Genomic DNA, 14153 nt, shown 5'->3' on the forward strand with positions numbered 1-14153 from the left:
TTAGGGAAGTTGAGAGGAATACAGTCACTTTTCTTCTCTCAGAACGCGGATGGCATAGATAGGAAAATTAATGATATTGGTACGGTACGCCATCCGCAACGCACTGTAAAGCGGCTTGCAGAGTATAGATGTAGCTGTAAATGATGTACATGTAGATGTTGACAGAACAGGAGAAAACTGTTGGATGCTTGAAGGAAGATTAAGGGAATTTTGCGCAGTTCAGCAGTAGAGATTCTAACTGTGGAGACCGCTGAGGTAGCATTGTGGTGTATCAGGACGGTATGGGCGCCCGCTTTACCACAGGGGGCCAACCGTGACATGGGCGACAGGTGGCTGGAAGAGAAAAGCGGAACAGAGGAAAATCGGCGGGCAGGGGCAGAAGATGCGGGCAGCGTCGAGCGCGCACCAGGCTGCGGGCTGCCGGGGGCGGAGACCCCCCGCGCTACCACGCCCAGTGCAGGAGGCGACGTGGCCAAACATGGACGCGCTAAGCAGCAGGTGAGTGCTCAGAAGGAGTGGACGCTGCAAAAACACGTCGATGTTTTTATCGATGCAATATCGTGACGATGTGTGAGAATATATCGAAAAATATTTTTACGATTCGAAATCATCGATTGTTATTTACAGCCCAATACGGATATATGTTGGGTAAGACTCGATTTGAAACAGAAACAAACTTTCATAATGATCAAACCTTTTGTTTGAAATAACAAAGAAAGTTACAACAAAAAATAAGGTTTCAAAAACCATCTCAGTACAATGATGATGATGTCCCATACTCCTCGACAGAGCGTAGGGGACGATGCAGGAGATCCGCACTGCTGTACTAGGCAAGGTCATAGCGGAGGTGGTCTGCCATTGCCTTCCTCCGACCGCAATGGGGATGAATGATGATGATGACACAACAGCACCCAGTCATCTCGAGGCAGGTGAAAATCCCTGATTCCGTCGGGAATCGAACCCGGGACCCCGTGTTCTGGAAGCGCGAACGCTACCGCGAGACCACGAGCTGCGGACTCAGTACAATAGAAGCTCATTATAAAGCGGTTGTCGACGGACATGCTTCACCACTGCATTATACAGCGTGTTACAAAACGATGCCGACAGACTTAGAGGGTTTTTTAGAGGGCGTCTTGAGGAACAAACTGAGGATACTATTACGTGTCTGGAAAAATCATCCAAGAGTCTCGAACTTACAGGCGCCGAAACCTGCCGCTAGGTCATCCCCTCGGCAGTAAACGTGACTTCTTATACTGACAGATCGTAGGTGGGACATCTCTCATTGTAGTCTGTTACTAATTAAGCGCGACTGATTGTCACGATTGCCAGTGGAGAAGATGGAGCCAGCTGCTGCGTGAACAGTCCTATGAATGTCGCTGATGACCTTGCCGTTGGGCGGCTATAAAATCCACCCTATGAATGTGATGCTCTGTTGCCTCGGTGGTTAGCGATTTCGGACATGTGTTTTCATCCGCAGTTTATTTTTCTCCTGACACCCTCTTAAATCTCCAGTGTTTTTCGTTACATAGGAGAAAAATAAACTGCAGGCTGAAACCTGTGTCCTAAAGCGTCATCCACAACGACAACAGAGCGCCGCATTCATAGGAGACATGTCTACGCAGCGGCTAGTTCCGTCGTCTTCACTGCCGATCGTGATAATCACTCGTCATCACTGAATAACAAACAACATTGCGAGAAGTTCCAGCTACCGTCCGTCAGCGTACAAAGTCACGTTTGTCGCCGAAGCGGTGGCTAAGTGGCAGGCGCCGATGCTCTATAGCTTCGTTCTATGACTTTTCCGGGCACGAGTTCCTATCCTCAATGTATTCCTCAATACTCTCTCTGCAACTCCTCCAAGTTTGTCGGTATCGTTTTGTAACATCCAATGTAGTCGGTCTGCAAACGAAAGAGCAAGTAGCGCTAGTAGTGGGGGAAGTGGCTTGCACCAGACGAACGCCTTACTGGATGACTGAACCAGACTTCCTAGGAGATATGACAGAATTAATGAACGACAGTTTGGTCGAATTTTGTCACATATAGTGGATACTGAAGATTTATTCACAGGAATACACTGAGGTGACAAAAGTCATCGGATAGCGGTATACGCATATACACTCCTGGAAATTGAAATAAGAACACCGTGAATTCATTGTCCCAGGAAGGGGAAACTTTATTGACACATTCCTGGGGTCAGATACATCACATGATCACACTGACAGAACCACAGGCACATAGACACAGGCAACAGAGCATGCACAATGTCGGCACTAGTACAGTGTATATCCACCTTTCGCAGCAATGCAGGCTGCTATTCTCCCATGGAGACGATCGTAGAGATGCTGGATGTAGTCCTGTGGAACGGCTTGCCATGCCATTTCCACCTCGCGCCTCAGTTGGACCAGCGTTCGTGCTGGACGTGCAGACCGCGTGAGACGACGCTTCATCCAGTCCCAAACATGCTCAATGGGGGACAGATCCGGAGGTCTTGCTGGCCAGGGTAGTTGACTTACACCTTCTAGAGCACGTTGGGTGGCACGGGATACATGCGGACGTGCATTGTCCTGTTGGAACAGCAAGTACCCTTGCCGGTCTAGGAATGGTAGAACGATGGGTTCGATGACGGTTTGGATGTACCGTGCACTATTCAGTGTCCCCTCGACGATCACCAGTGGTGTACGGCCAGTGTAGGAGATCGCTCCCCACACCATGATGCCGGGTGTTGGCCCTGTGTGCCTCGGTCGTATGCAGTCCTGATTGTGGCGCTCACCTGCACGGCGCCAAACACGCATACGACCATCATTGGCACCAAGGCAGAAGCGACTCTCATCGCTGAAGACGACACGTCTCCATTCGTCCCTCCATTCACGCCAGTCGCGACACCACTGGAGGCGGGCTGCACGATGTTGGGGCGTGAGCGGAAGACGGCCTAACGGTGTGCGGGACCGTAGCCCAGCTTCATGGAGACGGTTGCGAATGGTCCTCGCCGACACCCCAGGAGCAACAGTGTCCCTAATTTGCTGGGAAGTGGCGGTGCGGTCCCCTACGGCACTGCGTAGGATCCTACGGTCTTGGCGTGCATCCGTGCGCCGCTGCGGTCCGGTCCCAGGTCGACGGGCAAGTGCACCTTCCGCCGACCACTGGCGACAACATCGATGTACTGTGGAGACCTCACGCCCCACGTGTTGAGCAATTCGGCGGTACGTCCACCCGGCCTCCCGCATGCCCACTATACGCCCTCGCTCAAAGTCCGTCAACTGCACATACGGTTCACGTCCACGCTGTCGCGGCATGCTACCAGTGTTAAAGACTGCGATGGAGCTCCGTATGCCACGGCAAACTGGCTGACACTGACGGCAGCGGTGCACAAATGCTGCGCAGCTAGCGCCATTCGACGGCCAACACCGCGGTTCCTGGTGTGTCCGCTATGCCGTGCGTGTGATCATTGCTTGTACAGCCCTCTCGCAGTGTCCGGAGCAAGTATGGTGGGTCTGACACACCGGTGTCAATGTGTTCTTTTTTCCATTTCCAGGAGTGTACATATGACGGTAGTATCGCGTACTCGAGGTATAAAAGGGCAGTGCCTTGTAATTTGCACTCAGCTGAGTCATGTGTAAATGTTTCTAGCGCGATTATGACAGCACAACGAAAATTAACAGACTTTCAGTGCGGAATGGTAGCTATAGCTTGATGCATACAACATTCCACTTCCGGAATCGCTGGATAATTCAATATTCCGAGATCCATAATGTCAAAAATGTGCTGAGAATACAAAATTTTACGCATTATATCTCACCATGAGCAACGCAGCGGCCGAAGGGTTTGACCTTGTGGAAGAGATGTTCTAGGCGCTTCAGTCCGGAACCGCGCGACCGCTACAGTCGCAGGCTCGAATCCTGATTCGAGCATGGATCTGTTTAATGTCCTTAGGTTAGTTAGGTTTAAGTAGTTCTCAGTCTAGGGGACTGATGACCTCAAATGTCAAGTCCCATGGTGCTTAGGGCCATTTGAACGACCAAGAGCAGCGGCGTTTGCGTACAGTTGTCAGTGCCAATAGTCAAGCAACACTGCGAGATATAACTGCAGAAATCCATGCATGGCGCACGATGGACGTATCCATTATGGCATTGCAGCGAAATTTGTCGTTAATTGGCTATGGCAACAAACGACGAACGCAAGTGTCTTTGCTAACAGTACACCGCCTACAGCGCCTCTCCTGGGCTCGTGACCATGCCGGTTCGATCCTAGACGACTGGAAAACCGCGGCCTGGTCAGTTGAGTCCCGATTTCAGATGGTAAGAGCCGATGGCAGGGTTCGAGTGTGGCGCAGACTCCACGAAGCCATCGATCTGAGTTGTCAACGAGGCAGTGCGCAAGCTGATTGTTGCCCTGTAACTGTGTGGGCTATGTTCGCATGGAATGGACTGGATCCTCTGGTCCAACAGAACCGATCACTGACTGTATATGGTTATTTTCGGCTAGATGGAGACCATTTGCAGCCATACATCGACTGCATGTTTCCAAACAACGATGAAATTCGCAATGACACCGGAACATAATTGGTTTGAACAGCATTCTGGGCATTTCGAGAGAATGATATGGACGCCCAGATCGCCCGACATGAATCCCATCGAACATTTATTGGACATAATTGAGAAGTCAGATTGTGCACAAAATCTTGCAGAGGCAACACTTCAGCAATTACGCACGGCTGTAGATGCAGCATGGCTCAATATTTCTGCAACTGACTTCCAACGACTTGTTGAGTCCATGCAACGTCGAATTACTGCACTACGCCGGGCAAAAGGAGGCTCGACACGATATTAGGAGCTAATCTATTACGTTTGTCACCTCAGTGTATAGTACCAGGTCACTGTAATATAGTCGATAGAGGTGTTCTGTTGTGAATTCAAACTTAATTAGTTCTTGTCCTGCTATTTACTGTATACATAATATGCAGCCATCTCAACAATGGAAGATACGACATAGTTGCATGTACGCAGACTGCAGCCACGAATGAAAATTTGTACAGTCTGAATTTCGAGCCCAGTTCCCAAGCGGAGAAAACCTCCGACCCAGACGAGAATCGAACCCTGGTCCCTTCGATTAGCAATGTGCCGTGCTGAATGCACACTTACCGAGGCGGACATCCTACCATATTCAAGCATTTTTAATTCATCTTCGTGCATCTCTTATTAATTTAACAGAAGTATGTTCCGTGATATTCGATGCTACGTATAAGAGCACCTTCTCTCCAGAGTGGGTTTATTTGATTCTGCTAACATGGAATATGGGCTAACGAATTACAAGTCTGATTTCTCTGTCGTGCATGATTCAATCGCAATTCAGTATTCATTTATCCAAAAAAACTTTCTAAGTTTTGGGGTATATATTTTGTTATAAATTAAATATTGTTTATGATCGTATGTGCACACACACACACACACACACACACACACACACACACACACACATATATATATATATATATACACACACCAATGAAGAACAGAAAATTTAACGTCAATATTGCAGTAAATAAATAATTTTTTTGGCTTTATCTGCAAGAGAGCTTGTACTAATTGCAGTAGGATTTTCTGCATTGTCTTGTTTCAAGTCTTGTATTTCTCATCTTCTAACACTTCTGCTACTGGAAAAGAAGGAGAAATCTGATAAGGACGACGTTATGGCTTCACTAAAGAGTGAGAATAATGAAATAACATTTATTTTATGTACAAGACTGTTGTAAATTTGTGTCACAGTTAGTAAACGAAATTTTAAAATCTGATGTCCTTTGTGATTGGAGGTGGAACTTACCATTTTGTCTTCTATCATGTTTGTGGACATTAAAGTTTTTATTTATATATAATATAGACAGAACAAGATGGCTAACACATGGAACATGGAGGAAATACGCGTCTTAGTAGAACGAACATAGAAATTTTAGACGCGCCCATTTTCATTGACAAACTAATTTGCGCACGAGACACAATCGACAACTGCCGTTGGAGACCGTTGAAGTCGCAAATCATGATGAAACACATTCCGTGTTCTGTACCACGCCGTGTACACTTGTACAGCAACCATTATGAAAACCATGCCTGGAGTCCTTCACAATGACAAACACATCCTATCTGAGGAGGGCTGGAATCAGTTTCCCAACTAGCAGTGCAGCGCGCAGCGTGTGGTGATTCGCTTAGATTCTGATGTTGTGAATTTCTTGCAAAAAATGATTCAAATGGCCCCCAAACACTATGGGACTTAACATCTGAGGTCATCAGTCCCCTAGACTTAGAACTACTTAAACCTGACTAACCTAAGGCCATCACACACATCCATGCCCGACGCAGGATTCGAACCTGCGACCGTAGCAGCAGCGCAGTTCCGGAATTTCTTGCGTTTGTTATATTAGTCACTAGTTTTGTATTATGTATTATAGTTAACGAATTTAGTGGAAAATAAATACTCCCGGGCGTGTTTGAGCATTGTGTTGCCATTTATTTAAAGGGCGCGCTGAGGACAGGCACGTGTCTCATTGGTAAACTGTCTGTAGGTGCTTCTTGTGTCAGAGCATGGCAGAGAGAGAGTGGCGACTCGCCCGCTCGCTCTCAAGTTTACAGCGAATAGCGTAACTGTGGTGCACGGAAAGTAAGCTGTGGAATGACAAGCTTCATACAGAGAAGCTTGGAAAAGCACATAACGCTATGTTATGATGTACTGTGTGTAGCAGTAACTAGTAACTCGCCCATAGGTCCTCGCAAGCCTATCGGTACCAACCAACCGCCATGTCATCTGCCGTCAATAGCGTCATTGGATGTGGCATGGAGGGGATTGGGTCAGCACACCGCTCTCCAGGTCGTTGTCAGTTTCGTGACCTGGAGCCGCTAGTACTCGGTCAAGTAGCTCCCCAGTTGGCATCATGAGGCTGAGTGCATCCTGTTCCACTCCTCCCATCAATTAAAAATACCACGTAGTACTGAGGATCGAACCTAGGTCCTCCACATGGCAATCAGCCATGATGACCACTTTCTTTATTTCGTTCGTCAATATTCTCGTCATTTGGTCTGTACGAACATCATACGACACTCCTCAGGTTCATGTTGAACACTTCACTGAGTTTTTATTTTTATTTATTTATTTTTTATTTTTTATTACAGAGGATAGCCAGCCCTCCGACCGAACACACTGAGTTACCATTCCGGAACAACTGAGCTACGGACGCGGACAAGATATATTTTGCAGTATTTAAACAACGTCAACAGTAAAATATTAAAAAATTTATCAGATACAGCAACTAGATAAACTTTTTACAACAAGAGTTCTGGTTGCAAGCTGTCGATGATAAAGCGCCATTTCATCACAATTATACGAAAGTTATTTACCATTACTTTGGGCAGAATGTTAGGAAATTGCGAAACAGACTCACCATCAGAAGACCTTGCTTCTCCTTCAGTGCCGGTTTGTTTAATTTGATGGCGACATTTCCACGTCGGAAACAACCCCCCGGAAGCAATAAAGTCTTTGTTACCAAGTAATTTTGCAGCTTGGGCTTCAATATTAACCCGGAAATCCACCTTCACTTCACTTTATTAAAAACCACTTGTAAAAACGAAACTTCCTGGCAGATTAAAACTGTGTGCCCGACCGAGACTCGAACTCGGGACCTTTGCCTTTCGCGGGCAAGTGCTCTACCAACTGAGCTACCGAAGCACGACTCACGGCCGGTACTCACAGCTTTACTTCTGCCAGTACCTCGTCTCCTACCTTCCAAACTTTACAGAAGCCTTCCTGCGAACCTTGCAGAACTAGCACTCCTGAAAGAAAGGATATTGCGGAGACATGGCTTAGCCACAGCCTGGGGGGTGTTTCCAGAATGAGATTTTCACTCTGCAGCGGTGTGTGCGCTGATATGAAACTTCCTGCCCGCGAAAGGCAAAGGTCCCGAGTTCGAGTCTCGGTCGGGCACACAGTTTTAATCTGCCAGGAAGTTTCATATCAGCGCACACACCGCTGCAGAGTGAAAATCTCATTCTGGAAACACCCCCCAGGCTGTGGCTAAGCCATGTCTCCGCAATATCCTTTCTTTCAGGAGTGCTAGTTCTGCAAGGTTCGCAGGAGAGTTTCTGTAAAGTTTGGAAGGTAGGAGACGAGGTACTGGCAGATGTAAAGCTGTGAGTACCGGGCGTGAGTCGTGCTTCGGTAGCTCAGTTGGTAGAGCACTTGCCCGCGAAAGGCAAAGGTCCCGAGTTTGAGTCTCGGTCGGGCACACAGTTTTAATCTGCCAGGAAGTTTCATATCAGCGCACACTCCGCTGCAGAGTGAAAATCTCATTCTGGAAACACTTGTAAAAACATTCGTCAAGTTCACTTCCTTCCCTAGATTCGTCACTTTTATGACAATTTCCACATGACTTTTAACTGTTTTTGAGAAACTTCTAAGTGAACGCTTTTCGTTCATCACTCCCCTGACTGTGACTGTTCCTTGAGATACGCCACACTTAGGTGCTATACTTGTTTTTGTATCACCATTCTCCACACAATCAATGTTTAACTGATCACTCACAGAATATGCTTTCCGTTACCGTGGCATCGTAACAAGTACGCTGAAATCTAAACTTTGAATGATAAGGTATGTTGCGTGGAGTGGATATGTTTATTTCGATTGCTGTCGAGCATTATTGCGTTGTCCCTTTTTGGATTGTGTCACATTCTTAACTGTGGTACGTGTATTCAGGTTTATATGCAGCGTCAGTCCTGATATAACGATAATAACACAAATCCTTATCCCTTTCAGTTACTGTTTTCATAACTTGAAGATTATGTTAGTAAACGATACTATAGAAACGCTACACGCTGACTGTAATAAGATTTTTTCACCGCGTTGTATTCAAATCCTCGTTATATCTTACTGTGGTATACCGAACTTTCACCTTATTTTTTTTCTAAGTTTTGTAAAAACAGAAATTGATTCCATATCCTGTCCTTCGACTGATTTCGATTTTGAAATTATATTTAATAATCATTTATAATCTTTCCACATTCCCAACGTATTTATGTTTATTCTTTCGACAAGAGTTGTCAGATAAATTTACATGTTCATCACAATAACTCTCTTCAGATTTATTCTTCTTATAATTAACGATGTACTAATGTACGGTGGTCATCCTCTCAGGTGACAAAAATAATTTTAGTTAAAATAACAAAACAAAAAAGAAAGTAAGTACACTCAGCCGATGTTTCAATTTATAAAAACATCGAATATATCATCAAAGCGTTAACAATAAATCGGTTTAATTCCGAGGAGCGATACTATACACCGAATGTTTTTAATACATCGATGTAAAAGGCTCATCACGGGGGTTGAAATCATGTGGGGACTTCTGGTAACACGATATTGTTTCGCTGCCAGATCACTTGGAACGCTACAAGTTTTTCATTCCACCACATCGTTTTCTTATTGACTGACATTTAGTTTTCCGTGTTTCTTTTCTGGTTTCGTCATATTGTTCGTCTGATTCCGACTGCTCGTATGTACTACACTCTTTAAATTTCGTTGTAAGTATGTTTTTCAAATTTTGATTGTGTCCTGCTCGCATCCATAGTACTGGGTCGGTAAATAATTCCATATTTGTTTTTGGTTCATATAAAACAGCCTGCTCTCGTTGCCTGATGTTCTGTGGACTTATGTGTATTTGTTATTGTTTACGAATTTGTTTGTGAACTGCTGGATTTAAAAGCACTATAGTATCCTGCTCTTATTCTACTTCGTTTTTGTTTGCATCCGTTTTCCGTAATTTCTCTCATTTGCTGGAGAATTCTGTGTTAACTGATTTTGAAAGTACTGGTGTTCAACTTTGTTATATCTTGTCACGGAATCGGTATGTAATTCTGCTTTGAATGGTATTGATTCTTGCCAATGAGTGCTATGCATTTCACAGTGGATTGCAGAGGATGAATAGGAGATGCAGATGAGTAGGTACTGTAGTCTTGGTGACGAGGGCATTCTTCCTTGAAAATGTTGAAAATGCGACAGTAGTCACGCAAAAATTTTCACACGTTGTTAACAGGTACTACAAACAGCATATTTTAAGAGATGTCAATGAAAATTTCTGTGGGCGCCATTAAATGCGAGAGTAAGAAAAACAGATGGGAACAAAAGTAACGTAGAATACGAGCAGTATACTTACAATGCATTTAAATCGAACTGTTCACACTCGGATTCGCAAGCAGTCCACACAATATCATGTGATGAAACCAGCTTCTGTTTTATATAAGACAAAAACAAATGTGAAATCATTTATCCCACCCAGACTTACGGATGAGAGCAAAAATTAAGCACAATACGAGCAATATATTTACAATGGAATTCAAAGTGTGTGATGCAGATAAGAATGTCGTAATCAGCAACATAGTTTCCGCTTAGTAACAGCCAAACGGTCAAAACTGCATATTGTGTTTTACAGATAAATGCACTTTATCACCAAACAATCAGAACAACCCATGAAGTGTAAACGAAAAATATTATCATCTATTACTCGTATTTCGCAAAGCAGGAATATATTTTATCGCGCCATATTTTCCCGAATTCGAAGTTAACTGCCAGGACACTTGGATCGCTACCGTCCGTCCCTGCTTCCATATTGTTAACACTTGCACTTCTGTCTGATATTCTGTGTTCTGTGTCGTTCGTTCCTTGTTTTGAAGCAAGGCGTCTGCCCGCTAGCCTCATAGTTAAAGGTCTGCGTTACAGCAGTTGTGAATGGGCGCTCCGTCTACAGTTCAAGAACTGCAGCTCCATCTTTAGACGAGCGCAAATAAGCGTAGGCCTCAGGCTTTCTGGGGTATCCTTGAAGATTCAGTAGAAACAACATTCAACATTACCAATGCGGAGCTGCGCGTTATTACATTCTTCAAGCACTATAGACAAATTTTTTGAGCGATACTTTTCTAAAGTTAAAAATCGCAGACTATACCCAGACAAGTGCAACCTTTTGGATAGGCGAAGGTAATGTAAGAAAATGACACGTGTGATTTTCTCCTCCACACTTGCCTTATCTGACTTTGTGCTCCGTCTAGCGACCCCGCCGTCGACAGCGCGTTAAACTTGATTTCTTTTTATTTACTTATTTATTTACTTTTTTTTTGTAGTTGACCAAATCCTCGCTACTTTTCCTCCTGTGATGTAGCCGGCCATTGATTTTTTATTCTCTTTATCTTCAAGATGTTAGCTATTCTGTTGGCAGCCTACCACCTTTAAAAATAACAAGTTGTGGAACACAGGCAAAATATTGGCTGTTCTCGTGAAATAATACATTATTTGTGTGGAATTTTTCTTCCGTAAGGCGCAGTGCTTAAGACACTAGACCCGCGTTCAAGAAGACGGCGGTTCAAATCCCCGTTCGCCCATCCATATTTAGGTTCTCTCTCTGGTTTCCTTAATTCGTTTAAGACAAATATTGCAATATTTCCTTTGAAAAGCTCTTGGTCGATTTCTTTCCTCTGTCCTCCTTCAATCTCAGCTTGTGCCTCTAGTAACTTCGCTGTCGATGGTACTTCAAATACCTGTCTTCCTTGTACATATCTGCGTCAGCATCTGACGGTGTGTGGAGGAGGATACTTCTGGTACCATTAGCTGAGCTCCCTTTTCCTGTTCAGCTCGCAAATGGCGCATGGCAAGAATGATTGTCGGTAAGCCTCAAATTTCTTGAACTTTCCCGTCGTAGTCATTACGCAAGAGGTATGTGGGGGAAAGCAATCTGTCGTCCGACTCTTCCTGGAAAGTACTCTCTCGAAATTTCAATAGCAAATCTCTTCGAGATGCACAGTGCCTTTCTTGTAGCGTCTGTCAGTGGAGTTTGTTGAGCATCTTTGGAACACTCTCGGGCCGACCAAATGAGCCCGTGGCGAAACGCGCCGCTCTTCGTCGGATCTTCTCTATCTCTTCTGTGTCTTACCTGGTAAGGGTTCCAGACAGATGAAGAATAGTCAAGAATCGGTCGAATAACCGCGTTGTAATCCACTTCTTTCGTGGATGAGTTACGTTTCCTTAAGCCTGCTCTTGTGGATCTCGAAGTGGCATTTGTTTTGTCACTATTTCTTTTATGTGGTCATTCCTCTTAAGGTCTCTCTGGATAGCTACTCCGAGATATTTTACGGTCTATAGGCTCTACTGTTTCCAACAATTTATCACCAGTACTGTAGTAGATTTCTTTTCCTATATATGCGCAATGTGTTAGATGTATTTACTTTCAGAGACAACTGCCAGAGCCTGCACCGTTTATCAGCCCTCTGTAGGTCGTTCCGCAAATCGACACTGTCTTCTGATGGTACTACTTTATTACAGACAACCGCATCATCTGCGGACAATGTTAAAGGGCTTCCGATGCTTTCCAGTAGATAATTTGTATGCAATGTATACAACAATCGTTTCATCACACTTCCTTGGGGTACACGCCACATTACCTTTACATTAGTCGATTTTGTTCGATTATCGCGGTGTGTTGAGTTCTATCTGCAGGGAAATCTTGAATCCGGTCGCAAATCTGGTCCGATACTCGGTAAGCTCGTTTTTTTTTCGCTAAACAGCAGTACGGGATGGTACCAAATGCCTTCCTGAAGTCAAGGAACTCGGCATCAACCTGACCGCCGTTGTCTACAGAGCAATGGATGTTACAGAGAAAGAGAGCGAGATGAGTTTCGCAAGATCTCTGTTTGCGAAATCCTTATTGATTTTAATAGAGGAGATTTTCGATCTAGAAAAATGTCGTAATTTCTGTACATAAAACATGTCCCACAATTCTACAACAGATTGACGTCAAATATTATTCCTTACTTTTAATTACGTGTTTCACTGATCACGTATCCTACACTCTGCATAAAGTTCTTGGAACAACACGTAACTTGTGATTTATGATTGAGACTTTGTGTAAACGCGTGTACTTACCGAAGAGGTGTAAGCAGAGCGGGCGCAATACTCAATAATTAACCGCCTGGAAGGCCTCGTCTTGCGCAGGGAAGAGTTGCAGCCGTTCATACTTTTCGAGTAAGCTGTACGTCAGCCGTGGACTGGCGGGCATCTACGTCGTCGCCTAGCGTCTCCCCTTGCACGGTAATCACTGGGCGATCAGCGGCAAGGCCGCGCGCTGCGGTAGTCATTAAGGATGATGTGGTAACTCTGGGCGCACACCGCTGCACCTATACCTCCTGTGGATGCCCGAGGGACGGTTCTGCGGTGTAAATTACAAGCATCTGAAACTGATGCTATCTGAGACTGTCTACCAATGCTCTCCGCAAGTCACCTCACGATGAATGACGGAATGTACTTGTGGTATCAGTATATCCTTCCCCCTCTCTCGTCCATTCACGAACGGCGGAAGGGAAGAATGATTCTCTGTGAAACTTCGTATTACATCTAAATTCTTTGATTTTTCTCGTTGTGATCTTTACAGGAGATGTAGGAGGGGCATTCAATAAGTAATGCAACATTTTTTTTCTGACAGCAGGTTGGTTTTATTCAGGATTCCAGAACAAGATATTATTTCCCATTCTTTAGGCTACAAAATCCTATTTTTTAACAATATCTCTGTTCAATGCGGCGGATTTGCGCCACTTTACTGAGAGGGCGTTTATACCCGCATGATACCACACTGCTGGTCGATGTCGGAGGCAACGTCTTGCTGCATCAGTAATCTCCCCAATCATGAACGTACTGCTTTCCGCGGGGTGCGTCCTACATTGGGCGAGACAGAAGGAAGTTAGAAGGTGCGAGATCCGTGCTGTTGGGTGTATCAGGAGGAACAGTTTAATGAAAGTTTGTGAGCTACTCTTGCGTGTGCAGACTTGTGTGAGGCTTTGAGTTGTCATGGCCAAGGAGAAAGTCGTTTGCATTTTTGTGGAGATGAACACGCTGAAGTCGTTTCTTTAATTTGCAGCACCATGTACTTCAGAGTTGATTGTTCACCATGAGGGAGGGCGTCAAACAGAATAAACCCTCCAAACTGTAGAGCCTAGAACCGCAGGGCCACTCCGGCCGGAAATAAGAACTGTAGTAACAGGTCTATCCTAATGGCAAGTTGGAGGTATTTCTACAACACGACACAATAACAGGCTTTCTTATCTGTTATGTCTTTAACAAACAAACTTTGAAGACACAACAAC

The 14153-nt window shown here is 44.8% G+C and overlaps 1 protein-coding gene across 1 annotated transcript in view; it reads left to right on the forward strand.

Annotated features, from left to right (window-relative positions):
- Window positions 1-468: 468 nt before the first annotated feature.
- The window catches only part of LOC124711992 (mucin-7-like), a 166329-nt gene continuing 152644 nt past the window's right edge, over window positions 469-14153 (forward strand). The window contains exon 1 of the mRNA XM_047242278.1: window positions 469-498. Coding sequence (XP_047098234.1) covers window positions 479-498 — 20 coding nt within the window. The 5' untranslated portion in view covers window positions 469-478. The remainder of the gene's footprint in view (window positions 499-14153) is intronic.

Source organism: Schistocerca piceifrons, chromosome 8 (genome assembly GCF_021461385.2).
Source record: "Schistocerca piceifrons isolate TAMUIC-IGC-003096 chromosome 8, iqSchPice1.1, whole genome shotgun sequence".
Lineage (NCBI taxonomy): Eukaryota > Metazoa > Arthropoda > Insecta > Orthoptera > Acrididae > Schistocerca > Schistocerca piceifrons.